The 26,966-nt window shown below is 52.5% G+C and overlaps 1 protein-coding gene across 5 annotated transcripts in view; it reads left to right on the top strand.

The window, feature by feature from the left end:
- Positions 1–6,610: 6,610 nt before the first annotated feature.
- The window catches only part of GLCE (glucuronic acid epimerase), a 43,902-nt gene continuing 23,546 nt past the window's right edge, over positions 6,611–26,966 (top strand). Inside the window, exons 1-3 of one of the 5 annotated variants that reach the window (XM_068695355.1) lie at positions 15,000–15,817; positions 16,891–16,960; positions 17,082–17,181. Coding sequence is in view for 1 of the 5 variants with exons in the window: in XM_068695352.1 (XP_068551453.1) it covers positions 25,877–25,878 (2 nt within the window). In the remaining 4 variants the exon portion in view is untranslated. Of the gene's footprint in view, positions 6,766–8,243; positions 8,648–14,999; positions 15,818–16,890; positions 16,961–17,081; positions 17,182–25,738; positions 25,879–26,966 lie in introns of those variants that run through there. The other 4 variants (XM_068695354.1, XM_068695357.1, XM_068695356.1 and 1 more) reach the window with 4 other exon arrangements.

Below are 26,966 nucleotides of genomic sequence, written 5' to 3'. Positions count from 1 at the left end.
CCCCGGTGGTTTTTTTTTGGGGGGGCAGGACCCGTGTCCCAGCGCGTTTGGGGATGGAGGAGCGCGCCGGAGGAGCGGTGCCCACAGGAGGGCACTGCAGCCTCGCCAACCGCACGGCTCATCCCCGGCCCCCCCCCCGGCACCCCCGGGCCTGGAGGCAGCGCAGGGTACGGGGGGGGCTCAGCACCCACCGCCCCCTGCCCGCAGCACACGCCGGGCTTTGCCTCTTCGTGCCCTTTTGGGTGGAAAAGGAGCGATTTGAGGGGTGCCCCGTGCAGCAGCGGGTGGGTGACTTCCAGACCCCCCAGCACCAAACGTGGCCAGGGGCTGGTGAAGCCCCACGGTGCCTCCAAACAAAACCCGTGTGTCCCCTGCCAGGTTTGTGCTTGTATGCGCTGCTGCTTCTGTGTTAAAAAAATAATATATAGTAATTTAGACAAAACACTCATTTTAGCGTAAAGTTACCCGTGGGGACAGCTCCCTCTCTCCTGCCTTTTGGGGATGTTCTGGCCCAGATTCCGTGCCCCAGCCCCACGCCGGAGCCCATCCATCCCAGCCCAGCCCTGGATTTGGGGTGGTGCAGGTTTGGCAGTCTGGTGCTCCTCATCCTGCCCATCAGCAGGACGTCCCCGCAGCACCCACAGAAGGCTCCAGCCGTGCGAGGTGGGAGGTTTTCCCTTCCCCTCGGTGTCCCCAGGGCCGTGGCTCAGCACCTTCACTCTGGGGGCCCCCATCACTGCCCCTCAGTGCGGAGCTGGTTCGGGGCGCGGCGAGGAGCTGGGCGACGCAGCTGGCTCCAGCCACAGCACGAAATCTGGAGCCAGAGAGGAGAAATCACTCGACGTGAGGGCCCTGACATAAACTTGATGGCTGAACCCGCTTCAGACAGCGTGATAAACGGGCTGGCTAACGATCCCTGCTGGGTTATGGCCAGCGCTGGCGCGTGATGGATGCCGGCAGCGGGGAGCTCTGGGCGCCCTGTGAAAGCGCAGCGCCAGGTGACGATCCCCAAGCCAGGAGTCAATTTTCCTTAACCTCGGCTAATGCAGCTTTCTCGCCTCCTTGATTAGCAGGAGGATGGAGGTGTAATGAGCTCTCCCGCTGGTGCCAGCTCGGGGAAGGAGGTCCCTTCCCTGCCCACCCCGTGGGGTCCCCCTGACACCGCGCGGCGCAGCCCCGGCTCGCTCTGCCTCCTCGGGGAGGTTTTTGCCACCCACGTCTCCCTGCCCTCTCCTCGGCCATATCCGAGGAAACCAAAGCCCCGCTGCCCCCAGCAGCACTTCCCCAGCTGCGTTTCCAGTGCTGTGCCCCCCGTTATGTGCCCTGCAGTCCTGGGGATGTGCTGGGGCAGCGTGGCATCCCCCGGGCTCGGTTTTGGGACCGTGGGCTTAATTCCAAGCACACCGGTGCGGTGAGCAAGAGCTGCTTTCTCTGCACTTTTACCATAATTAGGGACTTTGCTAGAGGTCCGTGCTGTGAAGCAGAGCCTGGGTGTGACCCCAAGCCTGGGGGCTCTGCCCCTGCCTTGGTGCGGGTTGGGGCATTTTGGCAGCACCCCATGGCCCCGCGCCTCGCCGAGGGGGCTGCGTCAGCAGGGGGTGATGTCAGCTCCTGCTCCCAACATCCAGGGAAAATTAGGGCAGCTGCAGCCTCCTGGGGCTGGCGAGGGAAAAACAACCCTCTGCAGAGGGAGCCAGGGTCTTTCAGGGATGCCTTTCAGCTCATCTTCCCGATCATGTGCACGCAGCTCCGCTGCCACGCAGCCGCTTCCAAAAATGCCAGAAAAAAGAAAAAGGAAAAAAAAAAGAAAAAGAAAAAAAAAGTGGCTGTATGTGGCTGCATCACGTGGCTACGGAAAACACACTCATCTCAATCATAAAGAAGAGTTAATTACATCTCCCCGCTCTCCCCATGCATCGAAGCAGTTATAAACAGAACGAATCATTGCGCGAGTGCTGATAGCCGCCCTCCTTCCCCCTCCCCGCTGCATGGCAGGGCACTACAAGCACGCCGCTGCTCGAAGCAGCTCACAAAAAGCAAGTTCAGCTCTCTTGGAAGACGGGGACACCCGGGGCGCCCCGAGCAGATCGTGGGGACACGATGCAAAGTGCAGAGAAAGCCCCCCGGGTGCAAGGCTGGATGGGGCGCACGCGCTGCAACCGGCAGCCCTCCCGCGGGCGCACGCGGGGGCCCTTTGCAGATGGAATTTGGAGAGGGAATTTGGGGGCTGCACGACGGAGCTGGCAGCGTGATCCCCAAAAATCAGCCTGGCCGAGCAGCCGGCAGGGATGCGCTCTCAGAGGGGGCTGGAGGCAGCATCAAGGTCAGTGCTGCCACGCTGCCTGCTGAGCTGCTCCCGTCCCAGCCCCGGCGATGAAAAATTAATGAATTCCTTCCCCTTCCAGCCACAGAAGCTCCGCCAGCTGCCATTTTCCCCGCATCTCCGGCTCGTCAGATGTTTCCTTTGGAGCCGAGGGAGAAATGATTAAAAGATGGGCGAGGCGGGGAGGGGGGCAGCTGCCACCCCCGGTGCTGAGCCCTGGTGCCGCTGCTCCAAGGAGGGGGCAGAGCTGGGGAAAGGGCCCCGTGCGATGGGTGCAGGTGGCTCCTTGGCCAAACCAGCTCAGTTTTGGGATGGTTCCCAACACCAGCGATGCTGCTCAGAGCCCGGGGTCTGCTTTGTTTCGTGGTTTGTTTTTTTGTGTTAAAGCAACAGGAGGCTGCGGGTCGGGAGCTGGGGAGGCAGGGCGTGAGGGTAGCTAATCACGCACCGCCTGATTAATGCCTTCCCCTGGCTGCCTTCATTATTGTGATTACACTCCGGCGGTAGCGTAGCAACAGCTAATTGTTGGTTGGATGCAACGAGCATAATTCCCCGTATTAAAATTTTATTAAGACGTAATTGCATTCGTCTTGCAGCACTGGATGCTTCAAAGGCGCCGGGGCGCGGCAGCGGCGCTCCTCGCGTCTGTGCTGCCCCTTCGGAGCCTGGGGGACGTGGGGTCAGGGGGGGCACCGGGATTTGGGGGCAGAAACTGGTGGGGAGGAAGGATTAGGGCTGTGGCTCCAATCCCCCGTGGCCGTTTTGCATTTATTTGCCCGGGGATTTTGCACCCCAGCTTGGCGAGCTCCTCGTGGGGAGATCGCAGCTTGGAGATGGCACGGAGAGCTTCTGGTGCCAAACCTCCGGTACGAATCCTGGCACTTTGAGGGATAAAAATGGGATTTTGGGAGGGGGTAAAGCGCAGGCAGCTGCCCTCAGCACAACCTGTTGGGAAAGGAACCACAGCAGGAGCTGGCGGCCACCAAAAGCCCCTCGCAGCCGGGGCCGTGCCCCCGCTCCTCGAAACCCAGGGAGGGAAACCTGAAAGGAACTGTGTTTATTAACAGCCCGATCACATTTGGCATATTCCATCACTAAGTGGCCCGGGTACGTAGATATTATTCACTTAAGTAATCAATCACTGCCAACAAATTACAGGATACAGGGAATGAAATTAGCAAAATGAACTATGGATGTAAAATTCATTTGAAATTCAATTTAGGAGCAACATTAGCTTTCAATTAGTCTGCCCAACTGTTTGAGCATCATTTTGTCTATCAGATTTTTATATAAATGTAATTAACCTTTGCTGTTAAATTGTTGTTGATTTCATTGATATAATTATTACGCGGCTCCCAATATTTTGCTCGGCTGACATCTCGTTAGCTGCCGGCTTCCAATTAGGGCCGGCGGTGATTTCTGGGCCCACATGTGGGGCGACGGTGCTCGAAACCGTTTCAGTGGCTGCGGTTTTGGTGGTGCTGGTGGTGTTTTTGGTGTTGTTTCTTTTGGTGGTGGCTCTGGTGCTGCGGGAGCATTTCTTTTTCGTGCCATCTCTCTCCGTTTCCAGCCCTCCAGTGAGCTGCAGCGAGCCCTCAGCACTCTGCCCCTCAGCACCGCGGGAAGAGCAGGACATTTGGGGCTTTTCTCTCTCCCACCTTCCCCTTTTTTGCTGATCCAAAACCAGATTTCTCCTTGATGGGCAGCACGGCACAGAGAGACCCTGGCGTGAGCGCCCATCCCAGCCTGGCCCGCGCGTCCTCACTCAGAATTAAACCAAATTCTTATTTTTTTTCTTGTTCTTATTTCGTTATTTATGTATTTATATTAAACCAAGTTGTCTTCTTGCTCGTGGAACCCGCTGTCACTGGGTTGTGGGACTGTCCCTCGCTATGGGGGACGCCGATAATGATCTCCCGTGCACAGCGGTGACGCTGCCTCCCCTTCCCTTCTGCCCACACCCCAAAACCCCCAAACCAAAATGCTGCCCCGCTTGGGGGGCGGCGGGAGGTTATAGGTTTGTGCCCAAACGAGTTAATTAAGGAGCAATAACACCCCACAGGCTCGTTATAAGCACTCCCTGCCCCCCAAAGCAAAGGCAGGGGGCACGGCGCGGCGATGAGGGACGGGCTGCGGCTCCCCAGAGAAATAGCACCGCCAGTCCTCCATCCCCTCGGGTTATTTTTAACAATTTTCCCCCCTTCGGCCCTATAGGATTTTTGGCTGGCTGTCTGCCAGGCGCGTACCTGCCGCATTCGCCTAATTCTGCCCCCGTTGGAGCCGGGGGGAAATTTTTCCATTGACGTCAGCGGGAGCAGGATTGATCTCCGCGCCCGCACCGTTTGTTCCCGGGGTTTTAAGAATTCATTTCCTTCCTCCACCGCCGAAGACAGATAGCGGGCGAGGAGGGAGAGGAGCCCTCTAATAAGCACATATTAATACATGAATCATCCGCTTAGGGCCCGGGCCGGGGGAAGGCTGAGCGGGGCCGGCTGAAATAAAGGATTTCTCGGCAGCTCGTCGGGAACACGATGGTAATTGCAATGTAAATTTTTACCCTGGCATCAGGACCTCATCTTTTAAGCTCGATTTAAATGCATTGTGCTACGGGGCCTCTGCCTAAACCCTTTATCTGGTGGTGGAGCGAGAGCATCCCCGGTATTTCTTCACAGCGCTCTTTGAGGACGCTGTTTAGTTTCAGGTGGGCTGCGGACACGGCCCTTAAACAAGCAAGAGGAGTTCCTGGAAGAAAAGGAGAGTGAAAAACCACGTTTCCATCCCAAATCACGCCGGGGAAGCTCACGGGGTGCTCAGCGTGGTGCCTCATCGTGCTCCCTCCTTGCGCTGCCCTGTCCCATACAGAGCCTCCCCGACCCCCTGTGGGTCCGAGGACCCCAAAAGTGGCATTTCTGCAAGGGACGAGCATCTGCAGGGATGACACCGAAACCATCCCGTGGGGTTTTGTGCCGGTCCCTGGCAGCACGGGGCTGCTGCTGCTGGGTGAAGGGCCCTCAGGGCCGCAGGGGCTTCTTCCAGGACAGCAGCTCCATAAAATGCATTTGGAGTGAAATTTGGGTCCTGCCTGAGGCCGCCAGCATCACAGCACTTGCGGGGTCCCCATGAGCGTGCCATGCAGCAGGAGCTCAGCACACACAACTGAACTTTTTCCTACTTTTTTTTTTTTTTTAAACAAGTTTTTGCTTGTTTGTGTGCTGCTGGTGAGGTTTGGAGCGATGCTCGGGCATCCCAGCCCCGGGGCTTGGTCCTGAAGGGGAGATGCTGGGGCTGTGCTTGTGCTATGGAAGGCGAGGCCAAGGGAAATGCATTGCAACCACGGGGAAGGTCTCGTGGCAGTGCTGAGTTTTTTACAGTAAATACCTTCCTGGGTGTGAGTGGTGAGGATGGAGCTCTCATTAGGACACCTGCTGGGTTAATTAACCCAGTTAATTTGCAATCAGGGGAAGGGCCAGTTGGTTTCACCAACCCGTAGCTCATTTTGCAGGGCCCTACGGGACCGTGCACGAGCCGGGCTGGTGGGGTCAGTCCCAGTGCATGGCCCCGTGCCGCCAGCACGCCCAGTGCCACCAGTGCTCCCAGTGCCACCAGTCCCGGGCTGCCAGGGGCTCCAGCCCTGGGGCATCACAGCCCCGTACTGCTTGATTTGGAGCTTGAGGTTGTACTTGGGGTGAAGTTGGCAGCATGCAATGAGGGTTTTGCAAGGCGCAGGCTTGGGCAAGAGGTCAGAGCTTTGCAGAATGCCCCAAATCGGTGCAGATAAAAAATTATAAAAACGTAATAAAAATTAAAAAATGTAATAAAAATTAAAAAAAAAGCCAAAATCGAGCAAAATGCTGTCTGATGGGGCTGTGGGCATGATGCCGGAGGGGTTCACGTGCTCAGCCCGCAGAGCTGAGCCCGGGGCCTCACCCCCCTGCCCGGGCCGAGGCAGGGCACGGAACCCCCGGGACCCCCCGGACCCCTCCCGTGTCCCCTCCGGTCCCCTCCCGGTTCGCTCCGGCAGCGCAGGGGTTAACCCCCCCGCCCACCCCTCGTTCTCCCGCGCCCGCGCCGCCACGTGCGCGTTGCGGGGCGGGGGGCGTGGCCTCGCGCAGCCAATCCGCGGCGCCCTTCCCCCTCCAAACCCCGCCCCCTTCCCCTGGCCCCCGCCGCGCTCTCCCATTGGCTGGCGGCGAGCCCCGCCCCTTCCCACCGCTCTCGCGGGAAGCGTGGGCGGGGCCGCTCCCCCTCCCACCCCCGCCCCGGCGCAGGTAGAGCCGCGACCGGAAGGGCCGCGCGTTCCTATTGGCCGGCGGGCTCTCAACGCCCCGCCCACTTGCGCTCCGATTGGCTGAGAGGAGGCGGGGCGCTGCTCCACTCCCTCCGTGCGGCCCCGCCTGCCCCGGCGCTGGGGTTCCGCCCGCCGGCAGGGCCCGCGGCCGCAGGTAGGGACCGGGGCCGGGCTGAGGGGGGGGGGGAGCGGCGGGAACCGGGACCGGAACCGGGGCAGGAACCGGAACCGGAACCGGGGCGGCCCCGCGGGGTCAGCGCAGGCTCGGGGGCCGCCTGCCGGTGGCCGCTGAGCACCGGGGGGGCCGTACGGGGCTGGGGCTGCCCCCGGGAGGGGGGTGCGGGGGGGCCCCGGGAACCGGGAGGGCACCGGGAGGGGGTGGGGGGGGGCAGCGGGGGGCGTTCGGGCTCAGGGAGGGGCTGGAGGGGGCGTGGGGGGCCTGGGGGAGGTGGAGGGGGGCGTGGGGTGGGGGCGAGGGGGGGTGGAGGGGGAGATCTGGGGGGTTTTGGGGGCTTTTGGGGGGATTTGGGAGCTTTTTGGGGGCTTCTGGGGCTTTTTAGGGCGTTGGGGGGCTTTGGGGGGCTTTTTGAGATTTTTGGGGGCTTCTGAGGCTTTTTAGGGCGTTGGGGGGCTTTGGGGGGGTTTTGTGGGCTTTTGGGAGCTTCTGGGGCTTTTTGGGGTGTTTGGGGGCTTTTTTGGGGTTTTGGGGGCTTTTGGGAGCCTTTTGAGGTTTTTGGGGGCTTCTGGGGCTTTTTGGGACGTTGGGGGTCTTTTGGGGCTTCTGGGGGTTTTGGGGGCGTTTTGGGGCTTTGGGGGCTTTTTAGGAGCTTCTGAGGTTTTGGGGTGCTTTTGGGGGTTTCTGGGGCTCTTGGGGTCCTAAGGGTCCTGAGCCCCCAGTGGCCCCCGGTGCAGGGCAGCACCCAGGTGCCAGGACTGCCAGTGCCAGCCCCTCCTGCCCCTCGCTGCCCTCGGACACGGCCCCCACAGGGCTCCTGCAGGCCCCGTGCATGAGGCCCTGCGAGACCCCCCCTAACAGGGGGGATTTGGGGCACCTGGTTGTATGGCAAAGTCCCGAAAACCCCAATAAACCTGCTTAGGGTGTGTGTGGGCACCAGACCTGAGCTGTCCCGGGGCCATTTGGTGTCTGCGGGCTCTGAGGGTGCGGGATGCGAAGTTTTAGCTGATTTATTCCACCTTTTAGCCCAATTTTAACGTTGCCAAGGCAAATGGCTGGGAGCTGCCCGGGCAGGGCAGGAGGGAAATCTCTTCTCTATGCATCCTCGTGGTGCCTGCTGGCTTCAGGCACCAAAAAGCGTCGTTTGGGGTGGTGTTGGTAGGAATTTGGGCGTTTGGCTCGTTCCTTTAGGGTGCAGGGCTTGCGGGGCTGATGGTGCCCCTGCTCGGAGCCTTTGTAGGTGTTAAAAAAGGAGAAGTGGAGCCCTTGTCCCCAAAACGAGCCGGGACTCCTGCAGCTGCTCCGTGCCCCTGCTTTTCGGGTGCATGGAGGAGGTCTCGGCACCACAGCTGTCCGAATCCTGTGGCAGCAAAATTCGTGGCAGGCATTTGGGCTAAAATATTCAGGTGAGGAGGACGAATCCTAAATTGACAGGGCTGATTTTGCCCCCCCTCAGCAGAGCTGGCCACCCCAGCCGGCGGGGTGCTGTGACAGCACAGGAAATTTTGGATAAAAAAACTTGGCTAAAGGAAATTTTGGCACTCAGGGGAGTTCCTGAACCTCCCCGCAGGTATTAACAGCGGGGTCTGCTGTTATTTGGGTTTTTCTTTTTCCACCTTCTCAGTGGAAGCGTGCCCGGAGGAGGCCGCCCCCCTTTGTGTGGCGCCGCCTTGTTGCCCAGCTGAAAATTAGGAGGGCCCTGAGCTGATTAGGGGCTGGCTGCCGGCCCGGGGAGAGGCAAAGCTGGGCCTGGCAGCGGCTGACAGTAATTTTCTGTCAGACAAGTGTCCTCAGCTCCTTCGTGGCCCGGCTGCCTCCTGAACGGCTGAGGCTGTGGCGGTGAGGCCAGGCACGTGCGGAGGTAAACAAGGGGTTTGGGGCGGTTACTTTGGGGAAATGTACCCAATTTTTCCACATTTAGTGTAAATATTCCACGGGAGCAGCCGTGGGTGCTGGCGGTACCGGTGTAATGTCAGCAGGGGCTGGGCAAAGCGATTTGCTCTTCGGGGTGGTTTTGGCCGTCGGGGGTTTTCTGATCTCTCCTCCTGAAAAATAATAATAATAATAATAATAATAATGACGAGTTGGATTTTACTGAAGTTAGGTTTACGTAGCTCTCTCTCTGAACATTTAATTGAGCTGGCAGATGAAAAGGCAGCTGCTGGTGGCGTGTCTCAGGTCGCTTTGCTGCGTGTTAACGAAGCGCCTTTCATGTCCGAAGCAGCCAGAGCTTCGAGCTCTTCATTTCTGCTGCTTTTCCACAGCAAGTTGACTCATCGCTTCTCCTGCTGCAGACCCAAAATGTCGGCAGATGTTCCCCTTTTTGTGACATTAGGATCTTGTGATTTTTTTATTTTTTTTTTTCCTCCTCCAACACCAAAACCCGAAATGCATTTGGGAGGCTCTCAGCCCTGCTGCCTGATGGATCCCCCAGGTGCCTGCCACGTGTCTGGGTCCTTCCTCGCCTCCTAACCCAGCCCGTGGTGGCTGATGTTTAACCAGCTCCTCTGGACGGCCCAAAATTGCTTCCTGGCTGTGTTTTAAATGGTAAATATTGAGCCTGAGCCATGGGAGATAAAATGCACGGTAAGGAGAGCCTGCAGAAGAAGGCTCGCTGCTGAGGCCAGAGGAAACGAGCTTTTAATTAGCGTCTTATCTCAATTATGGCACCTTTTCTTTTTCCCTTGCTTACGTTGCTTGTGTCAAGGGAGCTGGAGGTCGGCTCCTGAAGGGGCTTTGCTCAAGCTTGGTGTTCTCCATCCTGCTTCATGCCTTGAAAAAATGAAGGCTGTTACAGGGGATTGTGGCTTTTTTTTTTTTTTTTTTTTTTTCCCTTGCAGGGTGCAAGGGAAACAACCGAGCTCTCCCACAGCAAATCTGGTGGGAGAGTCCCTGAACCCTTCCAGTGCAGGAAATGTGGCTGCTGTGTGTTTTTTTTTGTCACCTTAATGGCATTAAGGTACGCAGGAAATTCCACAAAGCCTCGAAACAAAAGGCTGGATTTAGCAGAACCTCTTGGAGCCGTTTGGAGGTGAAAAACCAGGAGCTGTGACTTGCACTCCTCGATGGCCTTGGAGATACCGAAGGGCAGCTTCACCTTTGGTAAGAGCGAGAGGAGGCTGCACAGGCAGCTTCGTTCCTCTCCGGTTTCCGTGTTCAAAGGGAAACCATTTCCCAGTTTTTTCCTGGGCTTTTCCCAAAGTCGTGGTTTTGGTTTTTTCCTTCTTCTCCTGCCCCCGGGTGGGTGGGGATCCTCAGAGGAGCCCCGAAGCCGTCCTGCCCTGGGGTGCTGCGAGCAGAAGCCCCGTCAGATGGTTTCCATCAGTCGAAATAGCCAAGTGTAAGCCAAACCTTCAGCCCTGCTTCGTTAACAGCACACTAACGAGGTGACAGCCTGCAGTAATGCCCAGGTCAGGGTCTGGCACCCAGCTCCTGTTAGGGTAGACCCAAAAGCTCCCGGCTGGGCTCCCCAGCCCCACGGCCACTGCCTGCAGTTCTCAAATTCTTTTGGGATTTCCCTTTTTTAAAGATGAAGCAGAGCTGTTTGATGTAATCTTCACGTGAGATTTGATTTTTTACCTTTTGGCATTCCTCTTTCTCCGTTACGCTTGGAGCCAGTTGCCGTCAACGGGCAGAGCCCTGTTAATGAGCTGCCGGGGACGTGTCTAATTGCAGAGCACTCAACGACCTCAGAGACGTCTACGTCTGAACGAGCAATTCTCACAGCAACGCTCTGACAGCAGGATTGAGCTAAACCCGGATTTTAGCTTCTGGTTTGAATGGAAAAATCAGAATCACAGAATTGTAGGGGCTGGAAGGGACCTCCAGAGACCATCGGGTCCAAGGGGTCTGTAGTTTTTTGTTTTTTTTTTTTGCCTCCATCAATTTGATTTACATTTCTGCTTTTTTGGGGAGGCAGAAAAAAAAAAATACGTCTTTAGCATACATTGTTAAAAACGTCAGCTTTGCTTTTTGGGAAGTTGACAAATAAACCAGCTTGAAGGCAGAGCTCAAGCTGTCCCGTTAAAAGGTGCGTGAGGATGAGGCTGCGTACAGAAGGCTGCGTGTTATGTTGTCTTAAATGATTTTTTTTTTTTAAAGTTCTTGCAAAAAAAAAAAAAAGTGTTAACTGTTGTGTGAAGCTCGAGGACGGATGGGCTCCTGCCATCCCTGCTGTTTGATGAAGGCTTCCTTCAAAAACCCTAAGAAGCTTTGCTCTCCTCGCGGGGCTTTTGGATGTCTCCTAATGAGAAACGTCAACAAGTGAGCTCGGGGCATCTTCTGCTGCAGAAAGGGAGACCTAATTCTGTGGTTTTTTTTTCTTTTTTATACCGTTTCTTCGTGTTTCTGAGGACCCAAACCAGGTGGTGTGCTTCACACCACAGGCTGGTGGCTCTGCAGGTGAAGGTGGTGAGGGATGAGGCGTGCGGGGAAGAAGAGGGAGGACAGCATCATTCCTGTGGTTGTGGGTTTTTTTAATCCATTTTTAAGCCGAGCTGTGCACCTCTCTTCCAACCTGTTCCTGTGATAGGTTTTGAGTGTTTCTATTTTTTTTTTCCCCCATGGAGCTGCCACACAGAAGGTGAATTGAGACAAAATCTTGGTTGCTCGCCAGCCCCAGAATTTAGGTGTCGGAGCCCTGCCTGCTCCCCCCCGACAGCCAAGTTCCTCCTGGTATTAGGGGCTCCTTGCTCTGCTTTTCCTGCAGTCGCTGTTCTTCCAGACAAATCTGAATTTCCGAGGAAGCGAAACTGCAAAAAACCTGTCAGCGAAGCGCGTCGCTTTTGGGTGGGTGGCAGGAAGAGCTCCGTCGTGCTCTGCCATATGTTCCTGCTAACTTCAGGCTGCTTTTAGGATTACAGAGCGGTAATCCCCGTGGCCTGGCGTGACCGGGACCCCAGGAGGGCAGCGTGGGGGTGGTATGGATATATGGGACACCCCTTAATGTCCCCAGCCCTGAGGATGTGGCTGGAGCCCACCCCGAGCCTCCTGGGGCTGTGCTCCATCATCTCCTGCAAGTTTTTGGCTTTTAGGTTGTGCCCAGCACCCCTCTGCAGGCAGGGAGCTCCCTGCGCATCCCGCCAGACCACGGGCACCCTAACCCACAGCGGGGCACGCGGTGAGCCCTGGGTGGCCGAGGAGGGCAGGTCAGGCACTTCCAAGCCCTGCAGGTAATTTATAAACGAATTTATAAACCCGTTACGTGGAGGAGGCGAGGGAGATCCCCACGCCAGCAGCAGCACGCTGGAGCTTCGCAGTAAACAAAGCCTTTTGCAGGGAAGATCTGGGAGTAAGCAGAAAGGATTATTTTTAAGCTCCAAGCTTTGCATGTCTGGAGATTTTTATATTTTTTTTTTTCTTTAACATTAAATAGGTTTAGAACAGAAAATCTTGCTGGGTACGTAATGCTTCCCAAGCCCTTGGCAGATGGGTAGCTGTGTTTCCAAACATCAAACGTTTCAGCTGTTTAATGCCTGTTTTTTAAGCATGAACAGCGCGCTCGGAGAATGTTCATATTAAAGCCTGCTGAGAATGAGGCTTTTAAAAGAGGCGTTTTTAATATTTTATCATGCGAAGTGACGAATTCACGGAAAACAAAGCGAGGCTCGGGCTCTTTTTGCCCAGCGTGGCGCTGGGTTGTGCGCAAAGTGCCCCGCGCGCACGCGCGTGCCACCTCGAGTGTCAGAGCTGGAACATTTGGTGCTGGGAACGGCATCAACGCCTGGCTGGGAGGTGAGAAGCAGCAGGATTTTGTGCTGAATTCAGGATTTTGAGCTGAATTCTTCGCTCGCTGTGGGTTGTTTCCAGCAGGTGCCCCCACGGAGGGCTTTCCGATGGCACCTGCGGTGTTTTAGGGCTCCGGGCAGGAGGGGACGGATCCCTCTTGGTGTAACGTGGGGAACGGTGGCCACAGGGCACATCTGGTTCTTAAATTTGTCTTTAAACTGTGTCGAGAAGTAAATATTTGATGCCTGGTATCGTAGGGAAGCCTTACGGGTACAGGAGGTGAGTTTGCTCTGAGACTTTTGAGGCTGGCAGGGCTCAAAGCTGAGAACCAAGCGGCGAGCGTGGTCTGGTAGCCAAAGGGTTCTGCAGAGCCCCGAGTTTTCTTCGAAAGCCAGCTCTTGGCATCGCTGTTCAGCAACAGCGTGCTTGGGATACGTGGGCTGTAAAATTTATAGAGTAATAGGTATGCAAATGTGCTGCCACCACTCTGAAGGCTGCGGAGTAATGCAGGATTTGTGACATGTTTGTAGCTGTTTGCAAAAATTGGCGTTCTTGCAAGAGTGAGATTTATCCGGGTCTCCTTTTAAAAAACAGAATTCTCCATCTCTTACCTAAATGCTTTTTTTTTTCTTTTTTTCTTTTCTGTTTTATGGTATTGGTGGCTTGGGAAAATGCAAGCTGAAAGCAGCGTTTGGGGTTAGCTCGCAGGTCACTCGCAGCAGCAGCTCTTCCCGAAGGCTGCTGCAGGTTTTCCAAAAGCCCGAGGTGGTGCTGCACCCCTCTGACACTTCATTGCTTCTTCTCCTGCCCTGAGTGCTTATAAAAGGTCAGACGTGGGGCTGAGCAGTGCCTGGAAGCCCCGGGTGTCCGAGCCCTGCTCCGGGTGTTTGCTGGGGCATGGCCCAGGGGTGGCAGGGGTCTCTGAACGCTGGGATCTTGACCTTATGGACTCTGAGCCGAGCTCTGTGACCTTGCCTTAAATCCCATGGAACAGTTGTTGAACTTCTTTAAAGGAAAGAAATCCTATCAGCAGTGTCCCCCCTATTTTTTGACACGTGTAAATATTTGCGTTTTCCCTGACACGGGTTACGGGGCTTGCAGTTTACACCCAGTACAAAATATTTGGGGTGAAATCCCAGGCACACAGCTCGCTGAATTTGTTTGGAGGCGTATCCTGTAAGGCTGAGCTTGATCCTCGTGGGGACTGCTGCTTTAACACGAGCACCCGTGGTAAATGCCCTCCGGTACAAAGTTTTGCTTGAAAGAAAAAACATTGAGCAGTGAAACTTCTGTTTCTCCAAGCAGCTACGATTGAAGCTGCTCCTGCTGGTGTCGGTCCTGGAGTTTGGTTTCCAGGAGTGTGGATGGAGGAGGTTATCTCGCTGTGGGGTGATGGGTGGTGTTTTAATACACGGGGCTGGTACCAAGTCCTGCCTGCGTGCTGGGGAGCCTGGGGTCTTGGGGCTGTGCTTGCTCCCCACTTCTCTGCAAGATGCGAGCTTTCTTTGCAAAATGTTGCGGTGTTTTAAAAAAAAAAAGTATATATTTATATATATGTGTGTGTATATATACGTGTGTGCGTGTGTATACTATATATATATATAAATATATGAAATTATAGATATAAAATGTCACTTGGTGGGACTTCTGGCACCGCTCTCCTCCCGTTCTGGGTGCTGCGGCTCCCCCCGGGTCCTCTCCCTGCCTCCGAGTGCCCTCTGCTGGAGCTCGCTCCCCTCTCTGCAGTGCCAGCTTTGTCCCCGGGCTGCAGGGGATCTGGTGAGGTTTGGTGCAATTTGGGCATGTCATAAAATAGCCCTGGGGGGCCGAGTGCGGGTACAGGGGAGGGATGCCACGAAACCTGCACGGCTTTGAGCCCCAAAGGTGCCCTCTGCTTGCCAAACCGAGCTCGTTTCGCTGGCTTACTGGGGACCTGTCTCCAAAATCGCTTAGTTTGACCCCATTTCTTGTGACCCTATCGAGTGCCTGTGACTCTATCGAGTGCCTGCCCTGTTGGACAAGAGCACCCCAAAACGGGTGCCCTGTTTTTGCTCTAAATCTCTGCCTTGTGCTGCATCGGATGGGGACTAAGTGCTGGGACCAGACACCAGCACCCTGCAGCGAGTGCCTTGATGGGTCGCATGGGTGCTGGGTCGGTGTGGGACCGGGCAGCTCCTGGGATTTTAGTGGTGTTTAGTGGTGTTTTAGAGAGGGGTTTGTGGCTCTGGGTGGGCTCGGGGATAGCTCCGTTATGTGTAAAGAACCAGGAGTGCACGAATGGCCCCTTTGGTGCACATCATGGGCATTTTGTTAAACATCTCAGCTGTGCCGATTGCTCCTTAAACGTTGTGGTGGGACACAGGGCGATGGGTTTGTAGGGGCAGAACCTTCCAAACGGGTATGACATGGGTAGAAAGGTAACTTGCCATGCTGCAGCCCTCCCTGCTCCCACCTGGCTCGCTTTGTGCCGTGGCACGGTTCTGCTCGAGCAAAGCTGGGCAGCTCCCGTGGGGTTTGGGTCAAAGAAAAGGAATCTTTGTGCAAGGGAACTGTGAGAAATGGGCAAAAATGGGCAAAAAATGAGGGATGCAGGGAAGAACCAGCCCCATTAGGAGGGGATTTTGGGGAGTGCTGGGTCCTGTCCCCTGGGAGAGGCAGCATCTGCCTGCCCCAGCCTCAGCGCGGAGTCTCCTGGCCAGCCCTGTCGCTGCTCGCTCCTGCTAAAAACTTTTATTTTTTTTTCTCCTCTGGGAGTTGTTCCCGTGTTAGGAGGATGCACAGCCTGGGAGGTCTCGCCTCGCTTCTCGGAGGCGCTGCGGCGAGCGATTAAATAATAAAAAATAAAGCTCCTGGGGGGGCCGAGGGGAGGCTTTCTGGCGTGGAAGCGCCGGGTGCTGCTTAAAAATAGATGCTCGGCGCCGAGTGCTGCTCGCCTGCTGTAACCTGGCTGCAGGGAAAATGCACGTGGTGCTTTGCCTTTGTTTGCTGCAATTTGTAAATAAATGCCGGGAAAATGAGGATTTGGTGGGAAAGATGTTTTCAAGGCCACGTATGTATTTTTTTTTTTTTTTTTCCTAAGGAGGATCGTGGCAGACAAGCTGACAATTTAATGGTGCATGATGCACTAATAAAAATGTCTGTGTGGCTGCCTTTAATCCTTTAAAGGAGAGAAAAGGAACAGCAGTTATCAGCATTCAAAAGGCAAGACGCGGGCTTAAATGTATGCAAAGCCTTGGAGAGGGGCTGGAGAAATGTACTGACTGCGTTGCAGAAAGCTTCTGACAGGCACATCGCATCTTTGAGAGTAAGATTTGAATTATTAGAGCTGCCTTTGTTTATTAAATCGAGCCTCCAGCGAGAGGATTATAGGGTAGAAATACTGAGCCGGCTCCGGCTGCATTGGCAGAAATTTTAATGGGTGATAAAATTTACCTCGTTGAGCTAATTCGGTGAGAAAATTCAAAGAGATTTTAGGGAAAATAATCCAGGTGTGCATTAGGTACCTAGAAAAAGAAAAAAAAGGGACTTGAAATGCAGGAATAAGCCTCCTTTTATGGAATCCAGCGGGCTTTTAGCGGAGGGTAATCCTTTTAAGACAAGACTACTTCAAGGCGAGCTCCAACAGAAGAGGTTTTGTTTAATTTGAAATTGGGAATGCAAGGGAAGGAGGCAGGAGGGCTAATAAGAGCGTCATTATACATGCTGCTGCCAAGTTGAGGAAGGGCAGAGATCATTAAAATGCCATTTCAGGAGTTAATTACACGGTGGGTCAAGTTGCTGCTGGCGGCCCCAGTTGTGGTTAATCCACGGGTGGCTGGGGTGCGGAGGACGTTGCCTCCGTGCGCCTAAATCCTATCTCAAAAAACTTCGGGTTCCGAAACGCCCTCAGAAAGCCTCCCTTGGCTTCGATCAGGAAATGTGCAAAAGCAATAAGGGAGATGGAAAAACCCAGGCGAAGGTTTTGGGGCCGGCCCGCGTGCCATAAATAAGGCGTTGCGCTGGAATTTGGTTACTGAAACCTCTTCTGGAGCTCGCTTAATAATTCCTGAGCCTCTGCTACCGCTCCGACGTCGCCGGCTGTAATTTGTTTCAAGGTTAGGCTCTGCCTTGGTGCTTTATTAGCTTTCCAGTTTATGTTCTTCCACTCGTGCAGCTCCTCAAGTGGAACTACATAATGGGGCAGCTAAAAGTGAGCTCCTCGAAACGCGGGCTCTGCATCGGGATTCTTCGGGAGCGGCTCTGCTGCGAGCTCTGCATGAGGCAGATGTGGGGATTTGCTCGTCAATTGGTGGGATTGTGGTGGGGAGAGCAGATTAGGCTCCTTCGCCGCTGATGTGCTGCCTGGAGGAAGTGACATTTATGCTCTTGATCCTTCAGTGATTCTGCATGTCAAGAGCTGAGCCTTGAAATTCGTCAGCAGCGCTGTCTTACGAGCAGGCAGGACTGAGTAAGAGGATTTCTACAGAGAGAGGGGAAGGAAGCCAACTCCGGTGGCTGCTGCGGATCCTGAAGTACTCCAATTTTTTATTTTTTTTTTTTTATTTTTCCTCTCCACATCTCCCCTGTAGGAAATCGGAGAGGGAAATCTCGCTGGGTCGCCCGCCGATGCATTTCTGAAGCTGAAACCCCCGAGCCCCGTTAGAATTCGGAGACCTCCCTTTGCTTAAGGTAAGCACGGAGCAGATCCCCTGCCTCGATCACCGAATTGGGGCTGAGTTTGGGGGGGCTGCGACGGGCTGGAGCTGCCCAAATAACGCTCGTCCAGCTGCCAGCTGCGTTTCCAGGAGGTGCCAGCTGGAAAATCTCCTCTGCGGGGACTTTTATCAGCCCCTCGTGGCCGGTAAGTGAGCTTGGGGTGAAAGATGCCTGGCTCGGGGGGCCGTGGGGAGCTGTGGTTTTGTTGCCAGGGGACGTGCCAGCGTGTGCAGGTAGCACCAGGAGATCCTTCCAGGGGAAGATTTCTTCTGGAGGAGGCAGTGCGTGAGAGCAGGTCTGCGTGCCGTTAGCCTGGCTGCTCGCTTTTGCGTGAGAAAGCTGCTAATTGTTAATTGGGGTGCCGTGCAATTAGCTGCGCCGTGATCACCAGGTCTGTGGCGCGGGGGGGAGGCAGGGGTTTATCCTGTTGTGCCACGTGTGGGGAGGATTTTAGGATAAAACACCGGTGCTAAACTGGAGCGTGGCTCTCCCCGACGCTCTGATTTTCCAGAAGCAAAAGTTTTTCTCCTCGTGGTAAATGCAGTGATTTATTTCTCCTTGGTCTTCGACAGTTTCTCTGCTAGTCGTGGCTGCGCGCGGGTTTGGGAAATCTGATTGCCAAGGAGAGGAGCCCGAACTGGAGGAGGCTCAGAAAGCTTCCCAGGGCTTCCAGAGTGCCTCCTGTGTCACAGCTGAAAGATAAAAGCCCTCTCGGAGCTGCTACACCAGAAAAGGGGGTTTCAAAGCATTTCGAGATGATTAAAGGAAACTTTAAACTTCTGCCTGCTAATTAATACATGCTGCTCTCGCGTGCTTAACCGGCGCTGGGTGAGTTCTGCTCTTCCGAGCCTTGCAGCTGGGTTCAGCCTGGGCTGTGCTCCCCGGGATCCTGCTGGGGTTTGAGCCTGGGGTGGGAGCACCCAGCCCGTGCTGGCGTTTGGGATCATCTGTCCTTTGGGGTGCGTGGTGCAGCAGGACGGTCTCGAGCCCGGAGTGCTTTAAATTCTCCGCTTGCTCCTAAACGAGCGGAAAGGAGCGTTTAGCAATGCAAATAGTCTGAAGCAGCAAATGAATTTCAACCGGGCAGACAGGCTTGTGTGGAAATTAAGGCAGTGTTTGGGGGGGAAAAAAGAAAAAAGCATCCATTTTGTATTACTGTGCTTCTGTCTCTGTGCAGCTGGAGTGGAAAACAAACGGGCTGAGTCCCTCGCGGAGGCTTTATCGGGTGCTCAGAGCCTTCCCCCTTCCGTCAGCTCGTGAATTCTGCAAGTGTGCTCCTGAATTGTTTGACTTGTCAAACTCATCATCCTGCCCAGACTTTGTCAGGCTTAACTGATCGTAGAGTATGCTTTTTATTAACATCCAGGCAATAGAAGCTGAGCGAGTACTCCCATTGAGTTGGGGAGTGAAGTTTTGCTGCCAGGTTTTAAATATATGTTCTCTTAAACTTGCCTGGCAATCTGCTTATGTGAGCATCATGAGCCTTTATATTTGAGATGTGCTTTTTTTTTTTAGGATGAAAGTAGTCGAGGATCTGAATTGCGAGGGATAGATGAAATTAAGCAGCAGAAGCAGTGATGGCAATCTACAAAGCTTTAATGTGTTAATGCAGCCTCGGCATTATACATATTTAGAAGCAGGCTAGATTGAATCTTGGAGAAAACACCGAGGTATTCAGAGCCTCCCGTCTTGATCATGTTTTCCTGTAAGTGATGGATGGTGCGAAACAGTGTTTTGAAGGAGATGCTAAAAATTATTTTGCTGCTGCTGGGACCGTATCGCATATTAATTGCCCCCAAGTTCGTCTTTTATTTTTAGAAAAATACTGGGGAGGGCGGGGGATACAGGAATGATGTTTGTAAGATCTCCTAGCCCCGTGTAGACCTTATTTTGCTGTCATGAATTATTTAGTGTTTCAAGTCTGCTGTAGTGCTGTATTTAATATGTTTTAAATGACATTGAATCAGTTAATACGATGGAGGAGAAGATCTGGGCGGACTGATAATTAATCTGCCAGGGGGAACAGCAGAAGAGAAGCTGTTGACATAGACTGAACAGTTTATTTTATACAAACAAGGAGCGTTTTAGCATGCACTAAAAGGATATTTTGATCGACCCGGCCGGAGCAGCTTTTCGTGGAGCCGGTGGCTCCGCTCCGGCACGGTGCCGTGACCCTGGCTGGAGCCTCTGGATGCACAGCAATATAAAGGAATAATTTATAGGCTCTCAGTGGGGTTGTAAGTGAATAAAGAGTGAATGCATTGAATTTCTGGATGAAAAAAGAGTCCGTAGCATCCAGAAGAAAATAGCTCGGTATTGTAGACCTATTAATTATGTTCCAGTATCGAGCAGCTGTTGGACAGCAGCACCGGGAGGAAATTCTGTTCCTGGCAGTCAGGCGCGTGGATGCACGTGGGCACAACTTGGAAAGGAAACTTTTTACAATGCTGGTTGGAGTACAGGTTCTGCCTACACCTTTGCTCCTCTCCTTCGCTACCAGAGGCACCTGGGGCAGGAATTGTAGAATCACAGAGCTGGAAGGGACCCGCCAGGATCACCGAGTCCAACTCCTGGCTCCGCACAGGACCACCCAAAAATGAGACCGTGTGTCTGAGAGCGTCATTCAAATGCTCCTTGAGCTCCAGCAGCTCGGTGCTGTGCCTCTGGCTGCAAACCTTTCCTGCCTCGGAGCAGCTCCAGGTAAAACGTGTCCTTCCAATGCAGTAAGGACTTCCTAGATGACTTCTGCAGCAGATGCCCTTCACTGAAGTCTTTTCTTCTTGATGGCCTCAGTTAATGTTTCCAGAGCTAGCTGTTAGATTGCCTTTTTCTGTAGTAGCTCTGTGACGGTCTCGTGCTCTGCTTGCGCTTCGGTGGCAACTGCTTGGCTGTAGAAATCAGGATGAAGTCCTCCAGGTTTGTTTGATTTATCACACATTTTAAATACCTGGGTGTGTGTCTGTAGCACACCTACTGAAGTTTAAAACCAGCTCAAGTGAGACTGTGATGGCCTTTAGGTTATGGAGGAGATTTTGGCTTTCGTTTATTACTTCTGCCTTGTGTTAATTCCTGCCCCAGGAAGGATTTTCTTGTAACTTCAGTGTTTCTTTTACGAATTCTCTATTGTGCTTTTATCTTGCCAGCTTGGCCCATAGGATAATGCACACCTGATGGACAGTGGCGTGATGTCAGGCACTCGGTGGCCTTTCCCTGCCCAGGTGGGCACGGTTACACGCTGCACCTCGAGTATTCTTTATACCTGGTCATCAGAAAAAGTTCCGCCACTGCAATCAACACTGCCAAGAGTAAAGTTGATTTTAATTTCTTTTTGGAGAAATGCAGCTGGCAGAAGAGGTAAAACCCCTCAGCAGCTCAGTGCCACTAATTACTGCCGCTGTGAAACCTGCAATAAAACCTTTGGGCTGCCTGGTGCTCCGGGTTCATCAGCCCGTGGGCACCTCTGAGGCATCTCGGAGCTCTGTGAGCAGCATTTCTGTGGCAAGGGTTAGGTGTAATGGAACAAATGGAATAGCAAAAGGGGAAAATAAGTTTCATTTGTGTGCAGTGACCATCCTATCGGGGCTGATTCCCTGCTGCTCCCCTCCGGCAGCACCCAAGGGTGAGCGAGCAGTGCTTTTGTGCCCAGGACTTTTGGGCGCCTTCGCCTGGCTGTGAGGACCTTGGCACGTCCCCGGGTGCTGGTAACGGGGAAGGAGGGAGCTCCTCCATCTGTCTTCTGGCCAAGTGCACATTAAAGTCGACGGCCTGACTTCCTGGCACTCTGAGGAAATCCTCTTGACGGAGGGTATCTCAGCAATTCGTTGCGTTAGGAGGTTTCCATTAGTGCCAACTAATTACACGGGCCGCGTTGGGTTGGAGTCGCAATTACATTGACCGATGTACAATAATGAGCTTCGATACATGTTTCCGTGTGTAGGAGACGTTTAATTGCTCACTGGTTTTTGACGAAGATACTGCTGTTTTCTGTAATTGGGTTTCCCCTTTCTGCCAGTGCCCGCCTGGAGCTAGCAGCCGCTCCAGCAGGACGATGTGGCCACTGCCGACTGCCTCACGCCAGGGACGTGGCATCAGCGTGCTGGCAGCTTTGCTGATGGCATTCGGTACGTCTCGAGAGCAAACACTTCATCTTTTTGTCCATCTAACAGTGTTAGGCCTTGAGCAGGTTTCCTGTAACACAGCACTAGCTCCAGCCAAAACTGAAATGGTTTCGGCTCAAACCCGTTGGTCTGTGGCTCTGCTGCTTGGTTTTTATGTGGGCATCCCCATGACACATCTCCATATTAACAGGTTTGGTCTGGATTCCCATGTTTTGCACAGCCAGTGTGTCCTCTGACTCGTGCCATGCCAGGGTGAGCAGCGGTGGCAGCTTTTGTGCCTTGCTCTTCCAGGCTCTGACCTTTCCAAAAATCATCCCCGGTCCTAGGAAAGGGTCAACTCAAACCTGCTCCTTCCATCCCTAGTAAATGCTTACAACACTCCCGTGCACGTCTGTATGTGCGGATTAGTGAGAGCTTATTGTTTTGCTTAAAATGTTTACTTGGAGAATTCCTTTTATTGAAATTTTTAGTAAAGCCGCTCGCATGCAAACGCGCTGAATGGCTTCAGCTCGTCTGTATGCAGCCTGTTCCCGCAGTGCATATCGCTGAATGCGTTCAGCATAAAAAGTATAATCAGCGAAACTATTGTTCAGGTCTAATTGCGAGCTGGATCGTTGCACGTTTGCAGATTTTTTTGGCACCGCCGTCGCCAGTTGCTCATTAAGAGAACACTTGTGCGAAGATTGTGCTGGCGGTGCTACATTTGTCAATGGCAATCTAGCATTAATAGTACAAACTTTTAAAAATAACCGATGCGACAATAAATCCCCGACAAATAGCAAATACATACTAAGTAAGTGTTGTAAAGTTTCAGACAATGCTGTGAAGTGCTCTGCTAATAAACCATTTTTACAGTGGTGCGCTGGGCTGTGTTCGTGGGGTGATTTAACAGCCTTCATCTCCACAGCTCTTTTGCCTGCAGCGATGTTATATGGTCAGGATTAACGATTAGGTGTAGCATCGTTGTCAGTCTCAGCACATTTTTCTTAATTTATTTTCATTGGATTAATGGCCTCGTGGTGGGATAGGCATAACTTGTCTATAAAGCAATCATTGTATTTGCGTATAGATGGGTAAAGCTCCCCTCCCTCTGCGGCTGTTCTCCTTGCAGCTCCACGTGTCCAGCGTTACCACCCCGCACCTTGGCTAGCAGGGAACTGGGATAAACTGGTGTTAGGTGCGCTGGCTTCCACTGTGTCCATCTTCCCAAGCACTGATGTCTTCTGTTTTTTGATAAGAGCAAGGCTTTGAGGCCAGCTCGGACTGTTTCCAAATACTTTCCTCTGGTTCTCCTCATTTTGGAGCTCAGTTCAACGTCTGAACCACAAAGACATTCATAAAAGCTCTAGTAGAGAACCTGTTGAGTGAATTTCCATTAAATGGAGATTTCCTGAAGCTTCCTGAATGCAGGTTTACCTAAAGTAACCCGTTATACTTGTATTTTTGTTAAGGATATTTTTATTTTGGTAATCGTTCTTCCTCCAAAGAGGCAGAGCTGTTCAAATCTCAAAACACTTGCAATCTGTCTGCGAGCTACCTGCAGAATAGGACTTGCAGGCTGTGTTTCTGTAACTTGTGGTGTTCCAGGAGGCAGCTAACAGTGCGAGTTGTTGCTGCGCACCAGGAGTTAGGATAAGAGGCTGTGTGGTTCGAGGGTTGACATCTTTCCTCAAATCCGTGCAGCGAAAACATATTTGTGCTAAAATAAGAATTGGTAATAAGGGTGGGGTTTGTGTTTAGATGTGCAGTTCAGGAATTCCTGCTGCAAAATGTGCTCCCTGCTCCAACAATAAAAGGTCGTCTGTGGAATCTAAAATCAAAGTATTTCAGATCAGAAGGCTTAATTCAGATTAAGGTTTAATTTCTGTCCTTGTCTCTTCCTCCCTGCTTCCTCCCTCGTGACCCTGCGTTTTTCGTGGTGTAGAGCAGACCGGGTAGAGAGGAGAAAAGGTGAGGAAAGAGCTCGTGGCGTGACCCATTGCTTGTGCCTTTGTTTCGGGTATGTTCTGCTCAGCTTAAGCACTTGTTTTAACTTGTGGTTTTGCTGTGGGAGTGAATGAGAGCATCACTGGGAGGCTGCAGAGAATATCCTCTGCGTGGGTTTTAGTTTCTGCCCCAGGGTCCTGGACAGCACTTCTTGCCATTGGAAAATGTGTGTTTTTGGAAAAAGAAAGCATTGCTGTAATCGTATCTAATTTGCTGCAAGTTGTACTTGAAAGGTCAAGTGTGCTGGTCTGTAGCTAAGCACGTGAGTGTCCTTGGGACTGGGTTCATTTTTGGAACGACTGAGAAAGGCTTCAGGGTTTGTGGTTTCTTACGTGTATATTTTTGCATATGCTGATCGCTTTGGAGACACTTTGAACTGAAGGAATTCTGAATTACATTGGACTTTCTTAATTTCTAAGCTTTTTCTTAAAGCTTCTTTAAGCTTGCTTTGCTTCTCCCCAAAACAGCAAACCTGATTGCATCCTTCCTGTTTATTCCTTCTTTCTTTGAAACCTTCCTCGCTGTTAAAGCTGCGGTAGCAATGCTGCCTACCTTTGCGGGGGAGAGGAAGAATTGCTCTTGTTGATGTTTCACAGCAGTTTATTTAAAATAGAAAAAATCAACTCCTACGTCTGCAGAGCTGAAGTTGCTTTGGAAAAAAAAAAAAAACAAAACAAAAAACAGGTAAACCACAAAACAATTTCTTCTAGCAACAGGAACAAACGCACAGAGTGGTGATGACTTAACCTGTTTTGGAAGAGAGAATACTTTTCTACCAGTTGTGACTCATTGTCCAAACGCACTGTGTGTTTATACAAATGCGCATTCATACATCATTTATTGACACGTAGCTGGTGCACGGTCCGCGAGGCTCAGTCTGAGTCATGATCAAAGAGCACACATCTACTGCAAGCTTTACCTTTCACCCGAGGCACTGGGGAGGCAGATGGAATTGGGGCCTTTTTGGAGGAGAACAGCTGAATATGAGAAATGCCTTTTTCTGGCTTGTCATGTTAATAATTATTTTTTCTTGAATGAAATACCATAAAATGTGACTGTGCTACAGGCTTGGAAGCATGTGCAATCCAGCAGTGAAACTGCATTGCTCCTGGTATCTGTAGCAAAAATCCCATGGGTTAATTTGTGTAAAATAAGACTCAAGAAAAGAGTAGGAGGGGAAAAAAAAGAAAAGTGGGGTGGGGAGGAGGTGCAGTGAGAATTCAGGAACTGCCTGTGCGAGGCTGAAGATGTGCACGCTGGCAGCCTGGGGTGCTCTGCTCCCATCACCGCGTCTCTCCGGCATCCCACTGAATTTGGATTCACTCGAACAGCAAGTTGCAGGCCAATGTGGAATCCATGGTAAATGGAGCTGAAGAGTCAGAGGTTTAAAAAAAAAAAATGCATGCTGATTTCCTTGCGTGTTTGTTCTGTAACACAGCTCTTAAACTTAGCTGCCTGCTTGCCTGGGAGAAAGGGGAGCGCATCGCGTGGGGCCGAGCTGCTCCCAGGGAAGTGGTGTTCTTGGCTGGCAGAGCCGGTCATTTTCTCTTCTACTCCACCTTTTAAAAATAATGGATTCTAAAAAGCAGAGGAGATCGATGCCAGGTTCCAAGTCCTGCAGTGACTTTTGTGCCAGGTGCTAATAGCGGTGTGGCTGCAAGGGTTTGGATGAGCACAATCGTAACGCAGAAGCATTACGTGCAAGCGGGTCTGACAGCCAGGTCGTGGGTTCAGCTGGTCTGGGACACTCGAGTTTTTCGGGAGGAGAGTTAAGAGAATTTGCCGACAGCAGCTGCTCGTGTGTTAAAATAGTTCAAAACCACAGTCAGTGCTGCAGGTATGGAACAACACCGTGGCTCCAGCAGCCCCGTCCCACTCCTCGGTGTGAAAATCCAGCCGGGAGCATCACCAGAGGGCCTGCAGCTCAAGTTAATCCCATCAGACTACGAGCCCGGAGAGGAAATGGAAACCATCTCGTGTAGCCTCAGACAGAAATCAGTCTGTGCTCGTTAGGGTCAAGGTTATTCCCTTGCCAATAATTTCCCTTGAGACGCATGAAGTCCCTGTTTTGCCAGTGTCTTTTGCTTAATGATGCAGCTAGACATAAGGGTCAGCTCCAGGGTTTTTTCACGGGACCGATCCCAAGCAGCAAATCGGGAAGATTTTGTTGTCAAGAGCAGTAGGTTTGGGCTGCACCCTGTTGTGCAGGGTGCTTGCTCACTAGAGTTCAAAGAAATTTGAGTGCAACCTCTTAAATACCGGGTGTCTTGTTACGAGATTTTAACTTGGTGTATCACAACAGGAAGAGCAGCTAAAATCTATTTTGAGAAGCGGAGCCAAAGGTCTTTGGAGGCTCCCTCTGGATTAGCATTGACCATAAATACAAATTTGGAGCCGAGCATTGTCTCTTTGTAAACCCTCTCCTCTCTTCAATATAAGAAATTGCAGTCGGGATGCCTTGGGTCCCCTGATTATTGAGGTGGAAGCAGGGAGGAACCTTGGTCACGGAGGCTGATGGATAACAAGTCTTGTAAGCAGAGCTGCTGTGTACAGCCAGGATATCCATGTAAGTTTATAATTTCTGGGGTTTAAGAGCAGTTTTTATTGGGATGACTCAGCTGGTCCAGCACTGTGTGGAGAGCAGTGGGGTAAGGGAGGGACTGTGGGGAGGCTCCTGATCCCAAAGGGCAGGCCGGGGCCGTGCATGCAGGCCAGGAGCTGCTCTCCCAGGTCACTTTGTCAAAAGCCTTCTCCTTCCACGTGAGAATTGTGCAAGCCGTGTCCTCTGGTGGGGGTGATGGCTTGGAGTGACTTCACCAGCCTGCGAGAAATCCTACAGCGTGTGGAGGACCCCTCATGGAGGTCCTTTGGTGGATATTTTTGGTGTGCCAGGGCATCCGGGTGAAGTCAATTTTCTCTTTTTGGGAGCCTAAGACTTGCACTGTTTTCAGGATTGAGCTAAAACCTGTTGGCGAGGTGCAGGGAGTTGCTCTGGGGACATGGTGACACTTGGGAACAGATTCCTCAGGCTGCCCTTTTACCTTGCTGCTTGTGACTCTTCCCTGTTGGCTTCGTGAGCCGATTTCCTTTGGGTGGGAGCATCCCATCTGTGGAGTGCTTTAGGGCACACTCCTACTGCTTGCTGGATTTTACTTTTTTTTTTCTTTTTTTTTTTTTTTTTGCCAGAGTACAAAAAGCAACTTTACAAGCTCCTATTTGAAGCTGTTAGACAAACTGAATAGAGCCATTAGTGTAACATCTACCCTCCATTAGCTAAACGTTGTAGGGCACAGTAAAATATTAATTTTTTTTTCTTACTTCAGTCCAATTATTACCACTTTATTCGGGAATGACACTGGGAAAAGGGAGTTTCTGCAGGGGAGGCATGGACACGCTGCTATGCCGCCTCTCCTAAGGACAAACCACTTACACTTGCTGAAGTCCCATTAGACAGGGATGAAATTAAATCAACTGCTCCAGGAAATGAGACAAACGTTCCATTAAAAAAAAAAAAAAAAAGCTGTCCAACTGTAACAACTGGTTTTGATCTCCACGCAGTGAAGCAGAGAGGGCTTGCAGAGATGTCGGGTGGAGGAGACCTGGCCTTGAAGGGGCTCTTGCAGACAGCCTGGTCTCACTTCTGTCCCCTTACTT

Source organism: Anas acuta, chromosome 12, assembly GCF_963932015.1.
Source record: "Anas acuta chromosome 12, bAnaAcu1.1, whole genome shotgun sequence".
NCBI classification, from domain to species: domain Eukaryota; kingdom Metazoa; phylum Chordata; class Aves; order Anseriformes; family Anatidae; genus Anas; species Anas acuta.
This window is presented reverse-complemented; position numbering and strand designations above follow the sequence as displayed.